The 26,911-nt window shown below is 47.0% G+C and overlaps 1 protein-coding gene across 8 annotated transcripts in view; it reads right to left on the reverse strand.

The window, feature by feature from the left end:
• The window catches only part of WDR26 (WD repeat domain 26), a 2,773,460-nt gene that overhangs the window by 1,284,931 nt on the left and 1,461,618 nt on the right, over nucleotides 1-26,911 (reverse strand). For all 8 annotated transcript variants that reach the window (XM_044058793.1, XM_044058834.1, XM_044058809.1 and 5 more), the window contains exon 9: nucleotides 23,476-23,595. In XM_044058793.1, the coding sequence (XP_043914728.1) occupies nucleotides 23,476-23,595 (120 nt within the window). The remainder of the gene's footprint in view (nucleotides 1-23,475; nucleotides 23,596-26,911) is intronic.

Below are 26,911 nucleotides of genomic sequence, written 5' to 3' on the forward strand. Positions count from 1 at the left end.
TTACTCTAGGAGCGGATAACGAGATCTGGGGGTTTGGGCGTGGTGCATCCTGGGATACAGGGTTAGCCCAGCCAATGAGAGACTTCGTGCTAGTTATAGTGGCCGAGTCGGAGCCGATTCTCGGCTCCGAGCCCGTCAGTAATGAATGTAGGCGAGATAGGATCACATTACATCGTAAATATGCCAAACAATAAGGAAAGGTAGAGCCAAGAGAAGTCAGGGGGGTGGAGGGAGGGTAATCAGGACTGCAACAGTGAATACACTCGAACATCTACATTTATGGTAAGTGTACACAACTGTACTATGTTCTACGTGTTTCACTGTTGCAGTCATCACATTTGGGTTGATTTCCAAAGCTAAGGAAGGGAGGAGGAAGTTAAAGAGCATTAGGGCCAAATATTATGCCCTCCAAGACTGCAGAAGCAAAACCAGCTCTGGATTTAGAAAAAAACGGGCATGTGGTAATGCTTGGTGAAAATATGTACAGAGCTCCAGGTAGCAGCTGCTAGGATGTCCCGGGTAGGGACTCTTCTGAGAAAGGCTGCAGAGGTAGATGCAGAATTGGTGGAATGATCTTATCCCCTGTGGGGTAGGTTTTCCATGGTGCTTGTAGCAGAAATGAATGCAATGGGCTATCCATTTGGAAATGCTTTGTTTTGAAATGGCCTTCCCCTCTGCCCCTGCAGCAAAGCCAACTAGCAGCTGTTCAGATTTTCTGAGAGGCTTAGTCCTGTCCAAATAAAATCTAAGTTGCCTGTGCACGTCTAGAGTGTGCAGCATTCATTTCCCTTTGTTTTGTGGATTAGGGAAAAAAGTAGGCAAATGAATGGACTGAGTTAGGGCCACAGAAGACACCACCTTGAGCATAAAGGAAGAATTAGTCCTGAGGGAAACCCTGTCCGCATGGAAGGTAATGAAGGGTTCCTCTGCCATGAGGGCCTGTAATTCAGACACTCTTCTTGCTGAAGTGATGGCTAGAAGGAAGGCTGTTTTCCAAGAAAGGAATTTCAGCTCTGCTGTAGCAGCTGATTCAAAGGAGTGAAGAGTGAGCTTTTCCAATACAAAGTTAAGGTCCCAGGGCTGGGGGTAGGAGCTCTCCTGGGGGGGGGGGTCTTAAATTTTTGGCCCCTCTAAGGAATTGCTTTAGCAAGGGGTGAGAGAAGAGGGGTGGCTCAGTATTATAAATGTGCTGAAATGACAGAGGCATGAATGTTAACTAATGAGACGGATAGGCCCCTGTGGAGCATTTTTGTTAAGTTCTGTAGAATATGAGGTATGCTGGGCACAGTTGTGCCCATCCCGTGAGCCAGGCTCCAGGAACAGTATCTTTTCCATTTTTCAGCAAAGGATTTTCTAGTACTAGGTCTCCTTGCCTCCAGAATGCCATCCAGTACCTGCTTACTGAGGGATGCTAAGGGAGAGCTCAAGGAATTAGCCAGGCTGCAAGGTTCAGGGTTTGAAGCTGAGGGTGCAGAATCTGGCCCGCCTGCTAGAACAGCAGGGAAGGGGTCTGATGCTGGTGCCATGGTTGTAGCAGTGCCATACTGCGCAAGAGGGGGTACCAGTGCTGGCATGGCATGTCTGCTGCTATCAGTATTTTCCTTGGCTTGTCCTGTTTGATCTTTAGTAGAACCTTCGAGAGGTGAGGCAGTGGGGGAAAAGCATAAACTGAGAGGCTTTCCCAGGTAAAGGACAGGGCATCCACTTTCCAAGCTTGGCTGTGGGGAGTTCTTGTGTAGAATTTGTTCAATTGGTAGTTCTGAGGGGAGGCAAACAAGTCTACCTCTGGAGTTCCCCCATTCGTTCCTCAAGAGGTTGAATATTTTGGGTTCTAGTTTCCAGTCGTGTGGATTGATGAGATTTCTGCTCAAGTCGTCTGTCAGTGAATTTAGTATGCCTGGCAGGAACTGAGCTTGCAGGTGTACTTGGTAGCTTAAGGCTATGTTCCACAGAGCCATGCCTAGTCTGCAGAGGGGGTACGAGTGGGTTCCCTCCTACTTGTTTATGTACCACATAACTGTTGTGTCTGTCTTTACCAATAGTTGTCCTGGAAGAATACGGTCTTTGAAGGCTGTCAGAGCATTCTGCACAGGTAGCATTTCTTTTTGATTGATATGCAGGTGCATCTGTCTCTGGTTCCATTTGCACCGAATTCACTGCCCTGCGAGCACCCCATGCATAGTCTGATGCGTCTGTTGTTAGGGTTTGGGCAGCAGGGGGTAGAGTGAAAGGGAGTCCCTTGTTGTGGTAGCAGCCCTCTGCCCACCGAAGGAACTCTGTCTTGATACAAGGAATGATAGAAATCATTGTTTCCAGGTCCTGAGAATGTTGACACCATAAGCTTTTTAAATAAACTGGAGTTTCTTCATATGCATTCTTGCATATGGAATTAGTAAAATGCAAGCGGTCATGAACCCCAGGGCTTGCAGTATTTTCCTTGCAGATAGGTAGGGTTTTGTAGCCAACAGTTTCAAGTAGGTTGCCTAATAAACTTGTTTCTCTGGAGTGAGGAATGCCATCTGGGAAGTTGTGTTCAAGCTTGCTCCCAGGAATACAATCTGTTGGCAGGGTACTAGGTGATATTTATTTTCATTGATGGTGTACCCCAGTGAGGTTAGAAGTTTCTTTACGAATGCCAGGTGTTGTAATAGCAAGTCTGGGCTTTCTGCCTGAATCAGACAACTGTCCAAGTATGGGTAAATTTGAATATTTCTCTGCCATCAAAATGAAATGGCTGGAGCTAGACACTTTGTGAATACCCTGGGCGCAGTAGATAAGCCAAAGGGACATGCAGAGAACTGATAGTGCATGGAGCCTGTCCTGCAGCGTAGGTATTTCTTGCAAGATTCCCTTATTGGGATGTGCAGGTAAGCTTCCTTTAAGTCTAGGGATGGCAGCCAAGCATCCTTGGCTAGCATGGGAAGAAGCTGTTGCATTGTTAGCATTTTGAATTTTGGAACTACCAGAAAGGTGTTGAGAACAGAGAGGTCCAGGATAGGGCACCAGTAGTTTTCTTTTCTGGGTACCAGAAAAAGTCTTCAATAAAAACCTTGTCTCCTTTGTTCTGCTGGGACAGGCTGAATAGCCCTGATATTGAGAAAAGAGAGAACATGCTGTTGGGCCTCTGCCCATTGATTTGGGGGTAGGTCTGGCGAACCATTTGGTGTTGGCAGGGTCTGGAAGTGGAATCTGTATCCTAGGGAAAAAGAACTTATGTACCCACCATAACGTTCCATGTTAGCTGTCTTCTTCTCGCCTTCTTTCTTGCTGGTTGGGGTTTGGAGCCGATCCTCGGCTCCGACTCGGCCATCTTCAAAAGCTCGAGAGCTGTTTACTGGCTCGAGGCCACCCCATATACCATGATGCCTGGTACTAGATACCCAGATCTCATTTGGTAAGTCTAACTGCAGACATAACAAGGAAAGAATCCTATCCTGGAATGTATAAACCCTACCAGAGAGGCTACTAGGCAGAAAAGAGTAGCCGGAGAAGACTCAGCCAGTGAAAAACCATAAGGAACTCTTCTCGGTTTACTAGGATAGGGGGATGGAGGGTGGGACGCAAGAAAGAAGGCGAGAAGAAGACAACTAACATGGAACATTATGGTAGGTACATAACTTCTTTATGTTAAGTTGTCTATCTCGCCTTCATTCTTGCTGGCTGGGACAGCGTCCCTAGCACCTAAAATCCTGGGTGGGTCATCGGAACAAACTCTTCAGAACAGTGGAACCAAAATCAGCTCTGCTCCTGGAAACCACATCCAACTTATGTGAAATGAACATATGTGGGTTGGCCCACGTAGCTGCAGCACAAATAGATTCCATGGGCAACCTAGCCTGAAAGGCCACAGAAGTGGCTAAAGCTCTGGTGGAGTGACCTTTTGGTTTAACATGCAATTCTTTATTCCTCAGTTGATAGATAAATGTGATGATAGCAGTCAACCACCTGGACATGGTTACTTTTGTTTGAGACTGGAAGACCTTGTTTACCCTCAGCATAAGAAAGGAAAAGTTGGTCCGATTTCCTGATGTCCTTAGTTCTATGCAAATAAAAGCGTGGTTGCCTGTGAACATCTAACTGATGCAATTTATATTCCGGCCTGTTGGAGTGGTTGGGAAAAACCACAGGAAAGTCTATGGACTGATTCAAGTTATTCTCTGAAAAGACCTTAGGAAGGAAGGAAGGATTAGTCCTGAGAGCAACCCTGTCATTGTGGAACACTAGGTACGGAGGACGGGTACAAAAAGCCTGAAGTTCCGAAACTCTTCTGGCTGAAGTAATAGCTACCAGAAAGAGGGTTTTCCAAGATAAAAACTTCAAGGAACAAGATGCTGTAGGTTCGAAGGGGGGCAAACTTAGAGAAGCTAAAATCAAATTTAGATCCCACGGAGGTGGAGGATCTCTCACTGGAGGCCTGAACAGAGTGGTTCCTTTGAGAAAGGCTTTACATAGCTTATGAGACATATTATTATTTTCAGACAGGCCAATGTGAAAATTTGAAATTGCAGCTAACTGAACTGTAATTGTAGCAGAAGTGGACCCAGCATGAAAGAGTTCCGCAATAAATTCCAAAATGTGGTGTACAGGGGCTGAAAAGGGGTCTATACTCTTAGCCTCTGCCCAGGAAGAAAAACGTTTCCACTTACTAGCGTGAGTTTTTCTAGTTGTAGACTTGTGCGATGATAAAATAATTTCGAGCACAGAGGGGGAGAAATCAGGAAGCCTGGCTAAAGTTGGAAGTGGAGCAACCAAGCAGTGAGCTGGAGAGATTGCAGGGATTGGTGCAGCCCACCCATTTGCTAGATCAGAAGGTCTGGAACTAGATCCAGAGTCCAAGGCTGCTCGAGAAGATGATGATGCAGGAACGGGAACCATATTTGTCAAGGCCAGTAAGGAGCAATGAGGATCATTTTGCAGCCCAATACGATAGCTTTCTGTATTAGCTTCGGGATTAGGGGAAACGGAGGGAATGCATAAAGAAGCCCCTGAGGCCAATCGTGGACTAGAGCATCTCTGGGGAAATGTCCGGGAAGTGGAAGGAGAGAGAAGAAATTGCTGCACTTGCTGTTGAAGGGGGTGGCAAAAAGGTCGCAGCAAGGTTGGCCCCATTTGCGGAACATTTGATCCGCAACTACTTGATTCAGAGACCACTCGTGAGGCATGAGAATTGCCCTGTTCAGCCTGTCTGCTATGACGCTGGACCTCCCAGGGATGTGCGTTGCGATCAGAAACCGTTGGGATGAGATTGCCCACTGCCAGAGTCTGAGTGCTTCTCGACATAGGGGGTAGGACTTGGTTCCGCCCTGCTTGTTGATGTACCACACTGATATATTGTCCGTTTGAATTGCAATGGTCCCGGTAGGAAGAGAATCCTGAAGAGCTTGCAACGCTAAAAGCACGGCCCTCATCTCCAAGACGTTTATATGCAGATGGTACTCGTGAGGTTGCCAAGTGCCTTGGACTGTTCTGCCCTGATAATGCCCCCCCCCCCACACACTATCAGGGAGGCGTCCGTGGTCACCGTAGCAACTGGAGGGGGGAAGTACAAATGGTCTGCCCCGGGGCACTGAAGTGGAGACCATCCACCACGCAAGATGCTTTTTGCACGCTTCTGTGATCATAATCATGTGAGACATGGGAAGCTGCTGGAAGGACCACTGGGTGAAAAGAAGCCACTGGAGAATACTCATGTGAAAATGAGCTAGAGGAACAAGTATGATCGCTGCTGCCATGAGACCCAGAGTTTGGAGGATGAACCTGGCTTGAATTCTTTTGCATGCTAGTAAAACCTGTACATGTTGGCGAATCATTAATACCCTGTCTGGTGGAAGGCTCGCTGACATGTCTTTTGTATTTAAATTTGCGCCTATAAAGGTGGTAGACTGACAGGGCGACAATGCATACTTTTTGAAATTTATTGAGATACCTAGTCTGGAGCAAGTCTCGATAGTGTAGTCTCTGGCTCGCAGAAGGTGATGCCTGGTGGTAGCAGGGAGGAGCCAGTCGTCTAGATATGGAAACACCTGGAATCCTTGCTGTCTCACGTGAGCGGTAACTACTGCCATACATTTGGTGACCACCCTGGGGCTGTGGTGAGACCAAAGGGCAGAGCTCTGAACTGATGATGGCTGGCTCCCAGCCGGAAGCGAAGGAATCTTCTGGAGCATCTGTCCATTTTGACGTGGTAGTACGCATCCTGAAGATCTATAGAGCACATCCAATTGTCCTGACCCAGAAAGGGTAAAATGGACTGTAGCGTGACCATCCGAAACTTCGTTCTTTGTACAGACTTGTTCAGTCTGCTGAGATCCAGAATGGGTCTCCAGTCCCCTGTCTTTTTTGGTACCAAAAAGAACCTTGAGTAAATTCTGGATCCTTGCTGGTCTGCTTGGACTTGCTGGATGGCCCTTTTTCTTAGCAGTTTTGAAACTTCTTGAACTGCTTGATCCCTTAGATTGGGTGGAACATCTGGAAGGGACTTGTTTAACACTAAGGGAGTGCGAACAAAGGGAATTCTGTAGCCTCCAGATATAACAGACTGTACCCATTTGTCTTGTGTTATTGTCTTGCCAGGCTCTTGGCTACAGCAATAATCTTCCCCCGACTGCCTCCAAAGGTGGGCAGCCGGGCAACCCTTCAGGGATGCTGGAAGGGCTTCTCAGAGAAGGATTCTCTGCTGCCCTGGTTTTGCGGACCCTCTCTACCATGACGGCGGCGTCTATTATTGTTGCCTCCTCTGCCCCTGTAGGGGAACTCACCACGTGTGTCCGGTATGTGTGTCTGGTAAGGGTGTCCTTCACCTGTGATCCAAAAAGAGATTAACCATCAAAGGGGGTGTTGGTGAAAGATGCTCCGAAAGGTTCTGCAAAGTTACATAGCCGCATCCAAGTGTGCCTCCTAAGGGCAACGCCTGTGCCCGCAGCTCTACTCGCACCATCAGCTGCATAACAAATGAGCCTCATGTAGGAGTTCACCACTGAATTAAGAGTCGCCAGCTGGGAGGCTGCCTTAGCCTGGGCCTCCTCAGCTGATGGATCTTGGGAGGATATCTCCAAGCTCTTTAAGGAGATCCCTTTGAAGATGGGTAAAGTGGCACAAATAATTCAGAGACCTCATGGAAAAGGTCGCTGAAGAGAACATCCGCTTCCCATGTCTGTCCATCGTACTGGACTCCTTGTTAGGGGGATAGACAGATGAAGTTTCAGCCAACTCCTTCTTTGTGGCTGCTGCCACCACCATGGCATCAGCAGGAACACATATGGTCAAAAACTGTTTATCGTGTGGTGCAGTTATGAATTTAGCGGGTTTTCTGGGGGTCGGTTCCACTGTGTCTGGAGCTGACCACGCCTTCCGAGCCACCACAGACATCAGTGGGTCGAAAGGCGGAGACACCCAGGAGGTGGAAGGTCAGGATCCAAACGCATCTAGGAATACCGACTCATCCTCAGAAGGGCTTAGGGTAGTCCAGTTCCCCCTGTGCCTAAGCATCTCAAGGATGTCTGAGAAGGAGACATCTTCAGAGGGGGATCTCGGGGACCCTTCCGAATCCTCTAAGTCAGTATCTGATGTGACAGACTCAGAGGAGTCAACATGCTTCCTCTTGCATTTCCTCTTATGAGGTGGCTCCTCTGAATGATCAGGGGAGACCTCGGAAGAGGAAGATACACCCAAGGGAGTGCCCTGGAGCATTGGTTCCCCACGCTTGGGGTCTGGATGAGGGGCAGAGGCAGACGCAAGCACCATAGGGGGAGGAGCCGATGGGGATGATCGTGGGGCTGACTCAGGGGCCAGCACACTCCTCATGACCTCGGTGTCCCTGCTCGGATGCCGAGAAGGCTCCGGTTCCGAAGAGATCGGAATCCCTCTCCGCACCGAGGGGGACAGCTCCGAAGCTGATGTAGGAGCCGAGCTCACCTGTGCCGAAGCTCCGAGGGGGAGAACTGGGTCAGACAAGGGTCCGATGCCACTCGCCCCCGCGGTGCCGATGAGGGAGTCTCAGCGCCCAGACCCCTCCAAGGACAGTACCAAGGAAGTGATCGGAACCGAAGGAGAAGGTATTGGTGCCGACGGTTCCACAACTCGAACCCCAATGAACTCCGGCTCCGAGATCAAGGGAGGAGTCTGAGGAGGAATAACTGCAGACATGGATGGAGCTGACACCTGATGAGGGGGGCTGGACAACATTTTTGCTAGGGCCTGCGATTTCAACAGCCTACTGACCACTCTCTCCACGTCCTGATCTGAAAGCCTTGAAGACCGAGAAGAGTGGGAGGACCGATGACTGTGCTCCGATTGGAGCAGAGGAGACCTCGGAGCAGAGCGTATCAACTCCAGGGAGGGAGACCTAGATCTCTTGCGACTCCCTGATGGTGCCGAAGTGTGAGTTGGGACCGACTGGGAGGTAGGCACATCGGTTACGGACGGAACCGAGGCAGAAGGAACAGCTTCACCCAACGACGGATCCAAATTGGGAACCGAAGATTTAGGTGGCTTAGAGGACTTCACGGGCTGAGCCTTAGCCGGTGAATCCTGGGGCTTAAGTAAACCCTGTCGGATTAACTTATTTCTACGCTCCTGCAGAACTCTTGGGCTGAAAGCATGGCAAACCGAATAAGAGTCCTGCAGGTGCACAGCGCCCAGACAATAGACACAAGAAGTGTGACCATCTGTCAGAGACATCTTCTGACAGCATGAGTCGCACTTCTTGAATCCGGACACCTTGGTATCCTTGGACATCCCTGAAAAGAAGGAACACCAAGAATAATACACAAAAACTAGGAGATAATAACTATCACACACACTAAAGTTACCACACCCAAAAAACCCCAACCAGCAAGAATGAAGGCGAGATAGACAACTTAACATACTATGTTCAAAACCCATTTGTCCTGGGTAATGAGTTCCCAGTTTTTTGCATGCAGGGTGAGCTTTCCTCCTAAGTGAGCAGGTAGTAAAGCAAGGCTTGGAAGGGTTAAGGTTAAGTCACTGTGCCATTTTTCCATAGGTGGGTGGCTTATTACTCCCTGCTTTGGAAATGGGAGCCCCCCACTGCTTAGGTCTGTGCATAGCCTGAGACTGTAGCCTAGGCGGTCTGCTGTTCCTGGGTTTGGACTGAAAAGGCCTAGAAGGGACTGGAAAGGACCAGTTCTTTGAAGGCCAATGCCTACTGAATCTGGGAGGCTGTACTTGTAGGAAATCTTTAACAGTTTGCATAGATTTAGCTTTTTATCTCCATCCTTTTGAGGACGACTACTGCTCTGTTGTCAAAAAGGCGGACATGGTTTAAGGGAGCATCCAGTAATTTAGCTTTTACATGATCTGGCAAGTTTTTTTCCTTAAGCCAAGCATGCCTTCTAAGTACAGACCCAGTGACAACAGCCCTGCAAGATGCTTCTAAAGCGTCAAAACCATATTGCAAAGTACGTTTACCAACTTGTTCTGCAGAAAGCATTAAATACTGTAATTCTTCATGTTCAGTACAGTCAGGAATCAACATCATTTTCTGTTTAGGTAGCCTCATAACATGCTGCTGATACTTTAACATATGAAACTGGCAATTTAAGCCCTAATGGCAAAAGTAGCAGAAGTGTATACCTTCTTGACCCATCTGTCTAAGGCTCTAGAATCTCTATCAGAAGGGGTAGGATTTTTGGCAGCAGTAGCCTTAATGCCTTTTGGCCCTTGGGAAATGGTCTCTGGATCCGCAGAAGCATTCTTGTAGAGGAACTTGAGAGTCAGGTACTCTGTAATACCGGTCAGGTTTTCTGGGAGCTGGGGGTAAAGTGTCTGGGGAAAGGCTAGATTCCAAGAAAGCATCATCTACAATGCCCAGAACAGGAGGGATAGCTAAAGGCCTGTTTTGAGATGGGAGTAAGAATTCCCTAAGTCTCTTTTTGGAGTCACTGGCTTTCCCAGCAGAAATGCTCCCTAAGAGTGTGCAAGGTTTCACCGAAAGAAACATCTTCTGGAGGGGAAGCAGAGGGAATGGAATCCTCGGCATCAGAATCCTCATAAGTAGATAAGGGCAAATCCTGGTAATAAAAAGGAGCAGAAAAATCAGATTCCTGGTCAAAAGAATCAGAAAGAAAATCAGTTCTAGGTCTCAGAGGGGGAAGGTTACTGCCCTAATTAAGGTAATGCGGTCTTCAGCCATTTTAAGCATTTGTTTTTTAGGCATATGGGCCTGAGCCTGCGGTTTGGTTGTCTGTTTTCTACGCGTGGTGAGAGTTTTAGGCCTGGATGAAAACGATGGCGTCGGTTTAATATGAATTTCTGTAGGCCTGAATATACCCTCAGAAGCCGGTGCCTGCACACTGGCTCTGGACCCATCCAAGGTAGAGACATCCGCAGGTTCCATAGTCAAAGCATCTCATGGCATACCGGACTCCGAATGGGTCTCAGTGGAGGCCGGCGAATCAGAAGTAGCAGGTATCATGGGCTGCGAAAACACCTCACTGAGTATCTTCAGCCATTCTAAGCATCTATTTTTTAAGCATATGGGCCTGAGCCTGTGGTTTGGTCATCTGTTTTCTAGGCGTGGTGAGAGTTTTAGGCCTGGATGAAAATTATGGCTTCGGTTTAATATGTCTGTTGGCCTGAATACACCCTCAGAAGCCGGTGCCTGCACAGCGGCTCTGGACCCATCCAAGGTAGAAACATCGTCAGGTTCCACAGTCGAAGAAGCATCGCACGGCATACCGGACGCCGAATGGGTCTCAGTGGAGTCCGGCGAATCAGAGGTAGCAGGTATCAGGGGCTGCGAAAACGCCTCACTGAGTATCCGCGGACTAGCTTAACGGAAGCATTGTCAGCAGTTTTGGACCTAAGCGGTCTGTCTTTATCCTTATGTTTTTTGGGAAGATCGATAGTCGGATGGCTTGACAAAGCCATTTCAGAGTACACAGAACAAGTAAGAAATTAATTAGCTGCAAAAATAGCCCAGCGACAAATACTTCGGGCGTTGAATAAGGCACAAAACCAGTAAAGAGGGATGTCGTGGTCTGGGCCTAAGCAGGGGATGCAGTAAGAATGAAAAATTCTATGAGGCATTTGCTTTCCACAGCTAAGACAATTGTTAACTTTTACTGACATCGGTTAGAGCAAGAAAAAGGATCCCCAATGGGGTACTTAGCTTTTTTGAAGACCTCGGGTCTGAAACTCGAAAAAGAAAATTTCAGGAGTCGGACGACTGGCACTAGCGAACTGCTTCTGCTTTGGGCACCACATGGCAAGAAAGACTGCTCTAATGGCGTCGGCTGCATGTTTTATACCCCCGACGACCTGACGTAAAGGAAGAAGCGACAGCATCCAACGCAGAAATCCAAAGACTCTGGTATTCAGGCCGGCTGAGGGCTACCTGTAGGCTGACAACCCAAATGTGATGACTACAACAACGAAACACGAAGAACATCCATGGTTCTTCCAGTAGATGAGTCTGAAGAAAGGGGAACCAAATTTGACGAGGCCAGTAAGGGGCTATTAAAATAATGGTCCTTCCCAGAGTGCTGGCTTTCAGTAGGAATTTGGGTAGAGGAAATGGGGGAAAGGCATAAAGAAGTCCCGGGGGCCAACTGTGTATAAGTGCATACCTTGGGGTATCCCCCAAGTTGGGGATCAGGGCAAAGTAGTTGCTGCATTTGGTGTTGGTGGGGGTTGCAAAGAGGTTGCAGCAAAGCTGGCCCCATCTGCAGAATATCCTTTCCGCTACTACTTCTTTCAGGGACCACTCATGAGGCAACATAATTTCTCTGCTCAGTTTGTCCGCTATCATATTTGACCTCCCCGGGATGTGCATTGCTATCAGAAAGCACTGGTTGGATATTGGCCACTGCCATAATCTCAGGGCCTCTCGACATAAGGGGTATGATCTGGTTCCTCCTTGTTGGTTTACGTACCAGACCACTGACAAGTTGACCATCTGTATTGCAATAGTCCCTAGAGGGAGAAAGTTTTGAAAGGACTGCAACATTAGAAGTACCACTTTCATCTCTAGGACACTGATATGCAGATGAGCCCTCATGTTCTCCCATGTGCCTTGGGCTGTCCTTCCCTGAAAATGCCATGCCCCACCCTATCAGGGAGGCATTTGTGGTCACAGTGACAACAGGGGTTGGTAGAACAAAGGGACGTCCTATTGTCACTTGATTAGAGGTCAGCCACCAAAGAAGATCCCTCTTGCAAGACTTTGTTGTTATAATGGAATGAGACATTGGAAGTTCTTGGTAAGACCATTGTGTAACTAACAAGCCATTGCAGTATCCGCATGTGCATTCGGCCTAATGGGATGGCAATGATGGCTGCAGCCATGGTCCCTAGTAATTTGAGCACTACTGAAATTGGTGCTCTCTGTTTGGGGATGAGGTCCAGAACTTGTTGTCGAAGGCTCACCACTCCTTCCGTTGGAAGTTTTATGGTCATGAAAACGGTATTGAGATCTGCTTCTATAAAAACAGTATGTCTGGATGGCTGTAAAGCAGATTTGTCCCAGTTTACTGTAGTACCCCAATTGACTGCAAAGACTGCCTCCCTCGCTTGTATGAGTTGATGCTTGGTGGTGGCAGTGAGGAGCTAGTCATCTAAATATGGAAACACCTGGAATCCTAACCGTCTCAGGTGAGCCGTGGCTACTGCCATGCATTTGAACACTCAGGGGGCTGTAGTGAGACCAAAGGGCAGAGCTCGAAACTGAAAGTGACTGGTTCTGAGTCGAAAGCGCTAATGATCCCTGGATGGTCTGGCCATCTTTATATGGTAGTACGCATCCTGGAGATCTACTGAGCACATCCAATCATCTTTCCCTAAAAAAGGAAGTATAGACTGTAGCATGACCATCCGAAACTTTATTTTTTTGACAGATTTGTTCAATCTGCTAAGATCCAAAATTGGTCTCCAGTACCTTGTTTTCTTTGGAACTAAAAAGAACCTTGAGTAAGTTCCAGATCCTCTCTGATCTGCTGGGATTGGTTGGATGAGACACTTTTTCTTAGCAACCTTGCAATCTCTATGGTTGCCTGTTCCCTGTGACTGGGTGGAACGTCTGGGATTTTTTTCACAGGGGGTGGAGGTGTAGCAAAGGGAATGGTGTATCCGCTGGATATTATGCTTTGTACCCAACGATCTTTTGCGATTTTTAGCCAGGTGTCTGGGTACAAAGATAAGCGTCCCCCGACTGCCTCCAGAGATGGACAGATGGGCCTCCTTTCAGGAGTGCTGATGGGGCTTTCCAAAGAACTGATCCCAGTTCACCCTGATTTTGCAGGCCCCCTCTGCTGCGTGGACGGTGTCCTCCATTATTGCCCCTCTTCTGCCTCTAGAGGGGGTTTCACCACGTGTCAAAGAAAGCTCCTTGGGCTTTACGGAACCACATTTTCCCACCTTTTCCAACCTTTAGGATAAGGTCTCTTAGAGGTGGAAAAATGGACTCCTACGTCAGACAGTCTTTCCATCTTGCTCACACCTGGAAAGAGTTTCCTTCACTTTCGCTTCAAAAGTGATGAACCATCAAAAGGGTGTTCTCACAGGATGAATTGTAGGGCTCAGCAAAGGAACATAAGCGCATCCAGGAGCGTTTCCTAAGTGCAATTCCTGTACCCGCTGCCCTACTAGTTCCATCAGCTGCATATGAAATCAGACGCATGGAAGAGTTTATACGGGAATTTACAGTAGCAAGTTGGGAGGTTACCTTATCTGAGACTCCTGCAGCTACCGCACCCTGTAGAGTATCTCCCAAATCCTTACGGAGATCCCTATGTAGTCTAGTAAATTGTGTGAGGTAGTTCAGGGAACGAAGAGTAAAGGGCGCTGAACTAAACATGCACTTTCTGTAACTGTCCAGGATCCTAGAATCACTATTAAGAAGATGACCAGATGGGGAGGTCTCAGAGAACTCCTTTTTGGTGGCCGCCACCAACCACCATAGCATCAACAGGTACTCCTTTGGTAAGGAAAGCCTCGTCCTAGGGTGACGTTATAAATTTGTTAGGCCTCCAAGGGACTGGTTCTATGGTATCCGGGAACTCCCATGCCTTTTGAGAGAGAGGGTCCATCAACTCATCAAAGGTCAGAGTCACCCAAGAGGTGGAGGGTTGAGACACGAAAGCCTTCAGGAGCACTGACTCATCATGAGTAAGATTAAGGGGGTTCCAGCCACCCCTCTGTTTTAATATTTCTAAGATATTACCGAAAGATACACCTTCAGAGGGGGACCGTGGCGACCCTTCTGAACCATATAAGTCAGTATCTGACGTGATGGATTCCTGTGGGGAATCCAGATGCTTCTCTTACAAATCCTCTTCCTGGGAACCTCCTCAGTGGGAGCTTCCAGGGAGGTCCCGGAAGAGGAGGGCTCACCCGATGGGGGGGCCTGAGACTCTGGGTCTCTACGCTTTACAGGGATCAGTGAACCAGAGGCAAATACAGGAGCTTTAGGGGAGGAGATTGCTGGTACCAATGATGTGGGTGCCTGATGGGACAATGCTCGCCTCATAGCATCAAAGACCCCAAGGTTCCGATCCGAAGAGATGCCTGGATCCGTAGAAGCAGGCAGTCTCCAAGGCGCCAAAGCGATGGGCTCAAAGTCTGAGGTAGGTGCCGAACTCACCCGAGCAGAGGCCCAGAGAGGCAGAGTCAGCACCGAAAGTTCAGTACGACTATCCTCTCCGGACCCGACCAGCGAGTGTCGGCTTCAAGACTCTAAGTTGCGTACCGAAGAAGTCAGAGTAGTCGGAACCGAAAGCCCCAGGGGTGTCGGCTCTGGTGGTTCCACAATCGGTCCCAAATACTCCGCCTCTGAAACTTTGGGTCAAATCAGAGGAGGAACTGAAGAAATGGGCTGGATCCTGGTCGGTTCCGAAACCCTCAGGGTCGAACCCGGCAGAATTTTTGTTAGCGCCTGTGACTGCAAAAGCCTCTACACCACTTGATCTGCATCCTTATCCAAGTCTTGAGGACCGTGAAGCTATAGAAAAGGCCTCTGGCTTTAAAACTGGAGACTTTAGAGTAGGAGATACCGGTTCCAATACTGGGGACCGGCTCCTACTGACAACAACCACCTCCGGTTCTGTAGGCATTGGAACCAAGGTGGTAGTCCGGCTAGATTTGGATATTCATGAGCCCTTTTTCGGTTCCGATTCCGAGGACGAGCTGGAAGATAAAGTTTCTGATGACTTAGCAGGTTTGTCCTTATCCAAGGCTTCTTGAAAAGAAAATTTTAATAAACCTCTCGCCATTAACTTATTCCTGCGTTCGTGCAGAATGTGAGAAAGTACAGTTATGTACACTTACCATAAATGTAGATGTTAGAGTGTATTCACTGTTGCAGTCATCACACTTGCGTTATCTGCCTGCAGGTAGCCTTCAGTCGGCCCGAATACCAGAGTCTTGGAATTTCTGCTTCGGATGCTGTCACTTCTTCCATGACGTCAGGGGTACAAAACATGCAGCCAATGCCATTACATCAGTTTTTCTTGCCACAGATGTTAGGAGCTCCCAAAATAGGAAGCAATTACATGGTGTGGAACACCCCCAGCAAAAAGTAAATACCATTGTTATAAGATATGGCCAAGAAAAGGATAGGTAAAAAGTATAAAGAAGTCAGGAGGCTGGGGGGTGGGTAACCAGGACTGCAACAGTGAATACACTGGAACATCTATATTGATGGTAAGTGTACACAACCGTACTATGTTCTTCGTGTTTCACTGTTGCAGTCACCACACTTGGGTTGATTCCCAAAGCTGAGGAAGGGTGGAGGCAGTCAAGAAGCATTAGGGCTGGCTAGCAGGCCTTGTAAGACTGCTGTGGCAAATCCAGCTCTGTATTTAGAAAATATAGGTAAGGGGTAATGCCTGGTGAAGGTGTGTACAGAACTTCAGGTTGCAGCTTCCAGGATGTCCCTGGTAGGGACTCCCCTGAGAAATGCTGTAGAGGTTGAGGTAGCCCTAGTGGAATGAGTTCTGATCCCCTGTTGGGTAGGTTTTCCATGGTGTTTGTAGCAGAAATGGATGCAGTGTGCTATCCATTTAGAAATGGTTTGCTTTGAAATGGCCTTGCCCTCTGCCCCTGTAGCAAAGCTGACTAGCAGCTGGTCAGATTTTCTAAAAGGTTTAGTCCTGTCCAGGTAGAACCTAAGCTGACTGCGTATGTCAAGGGAGTGCAGGATCCTTTCTCCTTTATTCTGAGGATTAGGGAAAAAGGTTGGCAAATGAATGGATTGGTTTAAAGCCACACTAGATACCACCTTGGGCATAAATGATGGGCTAGTCCTGAGGGAAACCCTGTCCGCATGGAAGACAATGAAGGGTTCCACTGCCATAAGGGCATGCAATTCAGACACTCTTCTTGCTGAAGTGATGGCTAGAAGTAAGGCTGTTTTCCAAGAGAGGAATTTTAACTCTGCTGTAGCTGCAGGTTCAAAGGGAGGAAGCATGAGCTTCTCCAATACAAAGTTAAGGTCTTAGGCTGGTGTGGGAGCTCTCCTGGGGGGGGGGGGGTCTTAAATTTTTGGCTCCCCTCAGGAACTGTTTCACCAGAGGGTGAGAAAAAAGAGGGGTGGGCTCAATACTGTAATGAGCTGAGATGGCAAAGGCATGAATCTTAACTGAAGAGAAGGATAGGCCTTTGTGGAGCAGTTCTGTTAGGTAATTTAGTATTTGAGGCAAGTTGGGCATGGTTGTGTCCATTCCCTGAGACTGGCTCCAAGAACAGTGTCTTTTCCACTTTTCTGAATAGGATTTCCTAGTACTAGCCCTTCTTGCCTCAATGATGAGCTACAGCACCTGTTTACTGAGGGTTGCTGGTGATGTGTTCAGGGGATGAGTCAGGCTGCTAGGTTCAGGGTTTGCAGCTGAGGATGCAAAATCTGGCCCTCCTGCTGGGACAGCAGGGAAGGGATCTGAGGCAGGTGCCATGGTGGCACTACTGTCAGACTGCGCAAAAGTGGGTACCAGTGCTGGAGTGGCCAGTCTAGTGCAATCATGATTGTCCTTGGCTTGCCCTGGCTGATCTTTAATAGAACCTTCGAGAGGAGGGGCAGAGGGGGAAAGGCATAGATTGAGAGTTTTTTCCCATGTAAAGGACAGGGCATCCACTTTCCATGCTTGGCTGTGGGGAGTTCTGGTGCAATATTTGCTCAATTGATAGTTCTGCGGGGAAGTAAAGAGGTCTACCTCTGGTGCCCCCCACCTGTGGATCAGAAGCTTGACTGATTTGGGTTCTAGTTTCCACTCGTGTGGGTCCATTAGTTTTCTGATTAGGTAGTCTGCCACTGAATGTAGTTTGCCTGGCAGGAAATGAGCTTGCAGATGCACTTGATTGCTCAAGGCTGTGTTCCACAAAGCCATGGCTAACCTGCAGAGCGGGTAGGAATGGGTTATCCCCTGCTTGTATATATACCACATAACTGTGGTGTTGTCTGTCTATCAATAGTTGTCCTGGAAGAATAAGGTATTTGAAGGCTGTCAGTGCATTCTGTACAGTTGACATTTCTTTCTGATTGATATACAGGTGCATTTGTTTTGGGCTCCATCTGCCTTGAATGCATTTTCCTGCCATGTGAGCACCCCATGCATAGTCTGATGCATCTGTTAGGGTTTGGGCGGCAGGGCTAGAGTGAAAGGGAGTCCCTTGTTGTGGTAGAAGGCCTCTGCCCACCAAAGGAACTCTGTCTTGATACAAGGAATGATAGAAATCATTGTTTCCAGGTCCTGAGAATGTAGACACCAGAGACTTTTTAAGTACCATTGAAGTTTCCTCATATGCAGTCTTGCATATGGAATTAGTAGAATGCAAGAGGCCATGAACCCTAGGGGTTGCAGTACTTTTCTTGCAGATAGCTGGGTTTGGGGGGCCAGTAGATTGAAGTAGTTTGTCAAATAAATCTGCTTTTCTGGAGTGAGGAATGCCATCTGGAAAGTTGTGTTCAAGCTTGCTCCCAGGAATACAATTTTTTGGCTGGGTACCAGATGCGATTTCTGTTGGTTGATGGTAAACCCAAGTGAAGTTAGAAGTCTCTGTACAAATGTCAGGTGCTGAAGTAGCAATTCCTGATTGTCCGGCTAAATCAGGCAATCGTCTAAGTATGGGTAAATTTGAATTTTTCTCTGCCTGCAATATGCAATGGCAGGAGCTAGGCATGTTGTGAATACCCTGGGTGCAGTAGATAAGCCAAAGGGAAGTGCAGAGAACTCATAGTGCATACAGCCTGCTCTGAAACATAGACATTTCCTGCAAGATTGCCTTACAGGGATGTGTAGATAAGCTTCTTTTAAGTCTAGGGTGGCTAGTCAGGAGTCCTTGGCTAGCATAGGAAACAGCTGTTGGAGAGTAAGCATTTTGAATCTTGGAACCACTAGGAAGGTGTTGAGGACAGACAGATCCAGGTTAGGGCGCCAAGAGTTGTTTTCTGGGTACCAGAAACAGTCTATAGTAAAACCCTTGTCCCGTGTTTGCTCTGCTGGGACAGGCTGAATAGCCTTGATACTGAGAAGAGAAAGTATTTGCCTTTGGGCCTCTGCCCACAAGTTTGGGGGGGAGGTCTGTCCATCCGCTAGGGGTTGGCAGTGAGTGGAAGTAGACTCTGTATCCTTGGGATACAATGTTCAGGAACCATCTGTCCTGGGTAATGTACACTCAGTTTTTTGCGCACAGGGCTAGTTTTCCACCTAAGGGTGCAAGTACCTGGGCAAGGCTTGGAAGGATGAAGGACAAGTCATTGTGAACTTTTTCCATAGGAAGGTGGCTTACTACTCCCTGTTTCTGAGGTGGGAACACTCCATTGTTTAGATCTGTGCATACCCTGAGACTGTAGTCTTGGTGGTCTGCTGCCCCTTGGTTTGGACTGAGAAGGTCTGGGAGGGGACTGGAAAAGACCAGTTTTTAGAAGGCCAATGCCTACTGAACCTAGGTGGCTGCACTTGTAGGAGATCTTTAACAGTTTGCATAGATTTAGCTTTTTCCTCCATCTTTTTGAGGAAGACTTCTGCTTTAGTGCCAGACGTTCATGGTTTACTGGAGCATCTAGTAATTTTGCTTTGACATGGTCTAGCAAGATTTGTTCCTTAAGCCAAGCATGCCTTCTAAGAACAGACTCAGTGACAGCAGCCCTGCAAGATGCTTCTGAGGCATCAAAACCACATTGAAAAGTATGTTTTCCAAGTTGGTTAGCAGAATGCATTAACTCTTGTAAATCGTTATGTTCTGCACAATCAGGAAAAGTAGTTCCATGATATGTCGCCGATACTTTAACATGTGAAACTGGCAATTTAAAGCCCTGATGGCAAGACTAGCGAGGTATATACCTTCTTACCCCATCTGTCTAAAGCCCTAGAATCCCTGCCCCAAGGGGTAGGGTTTTTGGCTGTAGCAGCCTTAATGCCTTTAGGTCCCTGGGAAATGGTCTCTGCATCCACAGTAGGATTCTTAAATAGGAATTTGTGAGAGTCAGGTACTCTGTAGTACTGGTCAGGTTTCCTGGGAGCTGGGGGCAAAGTATCAGGGGTAAGACTGGACTCCATGAAGACATGTACAATTTCCAGAACAGGAGGTATAGCTAGAGGCCTGTGCTGAGGCAAGTTTAAAAATTCCCCCGAGTCTCTTTTTGGACCGTGGGTAGTCCTGGCACTCCCAGCGGAAATGCTCTCAGAGTATGCAGGGTTTCACCGAAAGAAAAATTCTCTGGTGGGGAAGCAGAGGGAATGGAATCCTCTGCATCAGAACCCTCATATGTAGATAAAGGTATGTCCTGGTAATCAGAAGAATCAGAATCAGACTCCTGATCTGAAGAATTAGAAGGAAAATCAGTTTTAGGTCTTTTAGAGGGAGAAGGCTGGCTTCCCCTAATTAAAATAATAAGGTCTTTAGCCATTCTAAGCATTTGTTTCTGTGGCACGGGGGCCTGAGAATGCACTTTGGTCGTCGGTTTCCCAGGCATAGTGCGAACTCTGGGCCTGAGAAATTCGATATTTTTGGTTTGAAATGAAGTAGCCTGTTTAATATGAACATCGGAAGGCCTGAATACACCCTCAGAAGCCAGTGCCTGCACAGCGGCTCCGGACCCATCCAAGGTAGAGACATCCGCAGGTTCCATAGTCAAAGAAGCATCTCGCAGCATACCGGACTCTGAATGGGTCTCAGTAGAGGCCTGCGAATCTGTAGAAGCGGGTATCAGGGGCTGCGAAAGCAGCAGAGTACCAGCGGACTGGCGACTAGCTTAGCACAAGCGTCGTGGGCAGTTTTGGACTTAAGCGGTCTGTCTGTCTTTATCCTTACGGTTTTTTGGAAGATAGATAGTCGGATGGCTTATCAAAACCATTTTGGAATACGGAGAATGAGAGCAAAAGAATTTAGCTACAAAAATAGCCCGAAGATGAACAGTTCGGGCATTGAACAAGGCACAAAACCGACAGCGAGGAACATCGTGGTCTGGGCCTAAACAGGTGATGCAGTAAGAATGGAAATCTCTGAGGTATTTGCTTTCCACAGGCAAAACAATTATTTTTTTCTGACATCAGTTACAGCAAGAAAAAAGGATCTCCAACGGGGTACTTAACTTTTAGAAGACTTCAGATCTGAAACTCAAAAAAAAGAATATTTCAGGAGGCAGCCGACTGGCACTTGCGAACTGCTTCTGCTTCTAGCACCACTTGGCAAGAAAAGCTGATATAATGGCGTCGGCTGCATGTTTTATACCCCTGACGTCATGGAAGAAGCGACATCATCCAACGCAGAAATCCCAAGACTCTGGTAATTTGGGCTGACTAAGGGCTACCTGCAGGTAGATAACCCAAGTGTGATGACTGCAACAGTGAAACATGAAGAGCATCTAAATGAGTGACAGATGGCACAATTTTCTTGAAGGTGAAGCTCACATAGACAATAAAAGTCTGTGTGCCCATCTGTGATAGACATCTTTATTCCACATTTGGGGCATTTCTTGAAACCAGACTTAGCTTTCTCAGACATGGTAAAGCACTCTCATCTAGAACAGCCTCAAAGAAAAAATTATGTAGGGCTGTAACTCATAGGTCTCAACCTGCGAAGAGCCCAATGTGGAACACAGACCATAGTAATGTGTGACAAACAGTCAAAAAGTGGAACACACTATTTTCGCACTGTGCAAAAAGCGTACCTTGAACATAGTACTAACTAGAAACCTTCCTGTTTCACATTACCATAGCCCTTTATTCCTGACTGACAAAAGCAGTATTTAATAACTCACACAAACAGAAATAGACACACAGACACTGCTGCAACTATCCAATACAGATCAATCTCCCTGCCACTGCAGCAGCATCTATAGACTACAATAAATTGTGAGACATGTCAGACACTATCCTTTGTGTTGAACCTTATAACATCATACTGGTTGCTACAAAATAGAAACGTGTATTATTTCAGTATGCACAATGTTCTGCCAGAAGCAAGGAAAACAGCTGCAAATACCTCAAAAAAATTATGAAAAAACTTCCTATTATAAAGAAACAGGAGGAGACAGTATATGAATAATATACAGTAAATTTAAACCATCCCCTTTTCTAATGTGTCCTACATGCCATAATATATAAACAAAATGAAGTCTAAGGTGGTGCGAGATACTGAGATGTAATGGCACACAGTCAGGAATTGGTCCGTCTACACTCTGTTCACTAAAAACCAAAAAAGGTTTCAGCCCCCCCACCTTCCCCATGGATTAAGCGGGCACCAAGAGAGTGAATGAATTAATGTATGAATGAAATATGTGAGAATGGGCAGTAATCCCATGAGTTTCAGGAGTTTAAAGGAACTCACAGTGCAACACACACCTTCGTACTATAATGCACGAGTACAAATTGTCATACACTCAGTATGCATTGCACAGAATTGCTTTCACCATACACAGTTACAACCATGCTTAAAACATACAGTTTGTGTCTGAATGGGTAGTTACTGCCAGTGTCCTCAGAATCAGTCTGTAGTCAGTGGTGCTAACTATTATTTCTCAAAAGGCCACCAAATTCAGTAACCTAGTACCAGGGAAGGGAAATTAATGAGAAACACGGCACATCTGAAATAGAACACGGATGAGCACAAAAGTAAATTCACACCAGTAAGAAAAGTTGTATACAACCAAATGATTTATTGAACAAACAGGCATTATACACGAGACAGCCCTGCCCAAAGCATCACTTTCATGATTTCTGATCCAAATATTCAGTCACAATTCACAAAACACAAAAACATTAGAAGCACACCCATCTTACAGATACCGTAGCAGCGTGAAAACACTAGTAGTGGCATGTGACTGGCCACATTTTGTGGCTCCCTTTGCATCAGAAACACGAATAGATGCTTGATTGGCATGTATACCGCAATGTTGACTGGCTTTAATTGCGGTATACAAGCCAGTCAAAAATTGCAAAGAGGAGCCACCACTGTTCAATGCAGAACTGCAGAACAGTGGGTTAAAATCAATCCCAAATGCGGAGCATTCCGCACAATCTGGAGCACTTGGCTGCACAGCTGTAACTATATAATATAACACAACAACACACTATGTAACAAAGCACACAATATCAACAATAACAATAATAGCCCAATGAAAACAGGGTCTAACTCTACACTACAAAAAACTATGGTACTAACTGTAAGAAGCATACAATGCTATTCAAAGATATAATACAACCCTACCACCACCACAGGGCTGAATTAAATTTACAAATTCAAATCTAACAGTAGAAAGGCGAACTACTACTGCCCTAATAAAAAAAACGGGCTTGCTACTTTAAAGCAGACAGAAGGGATAGGGAGGAAAGTTGCCTTAACTAAATAATCTCCAAGATAATTTTTATAAATAGGCCTAGAAAAAAGCGGCCACAAATGCAGAGAAAAAGCACTCTAATACTAAATATAACTATCAAACACAAAAAATGCATACATTTTTTTCTATATACCACCACCAAGAAATTGTAGAAAGAAAATACAAAGATATTTTAACAATACTGGTCAGAGCTGTCAAGGAACTCCAGATCTTTTGCAGCGGCAAACAAAATCTGGGGGAAGCACTATTACATCATGGGATAGGAAGTAGGCCACGAGCTGTTTGAAGACCTTGAGCTTTAGCATCTGACAGAGTGGAGCAGAGGATCAGCTCCGAACCAATCAGTGAGAATGAAGGCGAGAGAGAACAACTTCACATCTCCAATGAACCTGACAAATGACTTTTTCTTTGACATGAACTGTTGTAAAACCATGCTGTTTTGGTTACAGTATTGTACTATCTTCAGATTTTCCAAGACTCCTTCCCTCCAGCATTCACTCCAATGTAAATTCCTATTGAGATCTTTGAAGTGTACAGTACAGACTTGGTTAACACATGCAATGTTACAGTGGTAAAGCCAATTACTCCTCTGAAACTAAATGCAGCATATCTGCACATGACTGTGACTTCCTTTCAAAGACATTTCTTCGCTGCACATCTGAAGCAACATTGGCAAGTCTACTTACGCACTGATAGAACTGCCCACGCTGGCCGCCTGTTACAAATCTCTTTCCATCTGGATTCCATGCAACACTTGTTAAACTGTCTTCATGGGATTGGCTCATCTTTGTCCGCAGCTCCCCTGTCTGAAAATAAAATCCCCCAAAATAATAAAACTGTTGTACACTCACAAAACCCTATATATGGTCATAAATAAAATACTTTAATGATGTCAAGTCAATGTACCAACTAAGCTTACAAGAATGTTACTGTAACTAGTGTATCAAACCCCTAATTTTAGAGGACGTTCTGCACCAAAGTCAGCTTGAGAAACACAAAATCCTTCTTTTAGCAACCCAATTAAACTAAGTATAACAATCTAACAGCTGGCCTACTGCTTGCAGATGTTTGTTTCCCCACTCTGTTTGCCAAAATTAGAAGTTATGTACTCACCATAACGTTCCATCTGAGTAGGTGTATTCATTTGTCTGCAACCTGTGGGTTATGGATCCGATATCGGATCCGAACCGGCATGGTTTTCCAGCTATGGATCCAAGCTCTCAGCTCCTCCCCTCACCCATAATGCCCTGCTCTACCCTCATGACCTCAGATCGAGTTTGCCAAAGCAACAATACCCTCAAAAGGGTAACAAGGAATATGCAGGAAACTGAAAGGCCAGGGGGATAGGAGGGCGGGATGGTTGCAGACAAATGAATACACCTACTCAGATGGAACGTTATGGTGAGTACATAACTTCTAAATCTGAAGTAGGATATTCATTTGTCTGCAACCTGTGGGACAGAGTCCCCAGCTACCTGAATCTTGGGCGGCCATCATGGAAGGATATTCCGGAGCACCACGGAGCCAAAGGATGCTCTACCCCTAGATGCAAGATCCAACTTATAGTGAGAAATAAATGTATGAGATGAAGCCCACGTGGCTGCTGCACAAATATCATCTAGAGGAATCCTAGCTTTGAAGGCTGCCGAGGTAGATACTGACCGGGTTGAATGGGCATGAACACCCCCCGGTGCGGGCCTTCCTGACGCTTGATAAGCCAATAAAATGCACTGTGAAATCCAGCGGGACAGAGAAACTTTAGAAATTGGCTTGCCCAAATTGAATTTTGCAAAGGAAATAAACAGCTGGTCGGATTGCCTATGACCAGCTGTCCTGTTGAGATAAAATCTAAGTTGCCTGTGAACATCTAGTGTGTAGCTTATATTCACCTTTGTTTTCATACTTAGGGAAGAAAACAGGGAGGTTAATGGATTGATTGATGTTTGCTTCAGAAGCGATTTTAGGAAGGAAGGACGGGTTGGTCCTGAGGGAGACACGGTCCGGATGAAATACCAAGTAAGGAGGTTTAGCTGATAAAGCTTGAAGTTCAGAAACTCTCTTGGCTGATGTAATGGCTACCAAAAAGGCTGTCTTGTAGGACAAGAATTTGAGATCCACCGAGCCGCTGGCTCGAAGGGGAGCGGTCAAGGCCTGTAGGACCAAAGAAAGGTCCCAAGGAGGAACTGCTTGCTTTATAGGGGCCTGAGAAGGAAAGTACCTTTAAGAAATGTTTTGCACAATTTGGCTGACATAAGAGGATTAGACTCTTGACCAATGTGATAGTGAGAAATTGCCGCCAGTTGAACTTTGACTGTGGAACTGCTGGCACCATCATTAAAGAGAGAGGTTAGAAAATCAAGCACTACAGGGAGAGGAACCGTGAAGGGATCTAGGCCTTGCCGCTCCGCCCACACAGAGTAACGTTTCCATTTGCTTCGGTAAACCTTTCTAGTGGATGGTTTATGAGCCGCCACCTAAATAGCCTTCACCCGTGAAGAAATACCGAGTCCTTATCAAGAGTGGAACTGGAGCAGCCAAGCGGTCAGCTTCAGGTTGTCCAGGTTCGGAGGAGGAATGCAGGATGGATGGGATATCAGATCCGGAATGGGATCTAGAATCCAAGGAGGATTCACCGAGTGAGACCTTAGGAAGGGGAACCAGATCTGTCGAGGCCAGAATGGAGCAATGAGAATCATTCTGCAACCCACCCGAGAGGCTTTCTGAAGAACTTGCAGCATCAGAGGCAAGGGTGGATAGGCATACAGAAGACCGGGTGGCCAAGCATGCACCAGAGCGTCTCTTGGGGTACCTCCGGGAGGAGGTATTAGAGCGAAAAAACTGTCGCACTTGGTGTTTGAGGGAGAAGCAAAAGATCGCATGAAGGGTTCCCCACCGTGCGAATATGCGTTCGCTACTTGAGAATTGAGAGACCACTCGTAAGGGGTCAGAATGGTGCGACTGAGCTTGTCCGCTAGGATGTTGGACCGACCGGAATGTGCGTTGCTATGAGAAAGCGATTGGTGGAGATTGCCCATTCCCAAACTCTCATGGCCTCTCGACAAAGAGGGTAAGACCTTGTTCCCCTTGCTTGTTGATGTACCAGACAACAGACATATTGTCCGATTGAATCGCAATTGTTCCCAAGGGAAGAAAGTCCTGAAGTGCTAGCAACGCTAAGAGCACTGCTCTCATCTCTAGAACATTGATATGCAGTAAGGTCTCTGAATCGCTCCACGTGCCTTGGACTGTCCGGCCAAAGTGCCCCCACTCGAGGTGGGAGGCGTCCGTGGTCACCGTGGCGAGAGGCGGAGAAGCACAAAATGGGCGACCCTCGTGGAGATCCGGGCAGTGGAGCCACCACAAGAGGGACCGCTTGCAAGCCTTGCTGATCGCTATGGGATGATGCATGGGGAGAGCAAGGTATGACCACTGTACTAAGAGCGTCCACTGTAGAATGCGCATATTGAGCCTTGCAAGAGGAAGAAGTGCTATCGACGAAGCCATGGACCCTAGAGCCCTCAGGACCAACTCCGCTGGAACAGAACATGAATGGAGAATGGCCCGCACCTGGAGCTGCAGATTTAGAACTCTGTCCGCAGTGAGGAAGGCTCGTAAACTCCTTGTGTCTAGTCTGGCCCCTATGAAATCTAAGAGCTGAGTGGGTGCCAGGTTGGACTTGTTTGTATTTATTGTGATGCCCAGAAATGGAGCAAGATGGAGAAAGGAGTCTCGCGCCGAGAGAAGTAGATGCCTTGTTGGGGCGGTAAGGAGCCAGTCGTCCAGGTAGGGAAAGACCTGCACCCCTGAAGCCTCAGGTGGGCCGCTACCACTGCTAGTACTTTGGTAAACACCCTGGGGCTGTGGTGAGACCAAAGGGAAGGACCCGAACTGGTAGTGACTGGCTCCCAGCCGAAGCGGAGAAACCTCCTGAGCGCCTGTCCATTAGGATGTGGTAGTACGTCCTTGAGATCTATCGAGCACATCCAGTGGCCTTCTCCCAGAAGGGGAGAATAGATTGTAGAGTGACCATTCGAATTTTTCTTTGGGGACTGCCAGATTCAAGAGAGAGAGGTCTAGGATTGGTCTTAGTTCCCCGTCTTTTGGCACTAAAAGAACCTGGAG

Source organism: Protopterus annectens, chromosome 1.part2, assembly GCF_019279795.1.
Source record: "Protopterus annectens isolate FY-2018-M chromosome 1.part2, PAN1.0, whole genome shotgun sequence".
Taxonomy (NCBI): Eukaryota; Metazoa; Chordata; order Ceratodontiformes; family Protopteridae; genus Protopterus; species Protopterus annectens.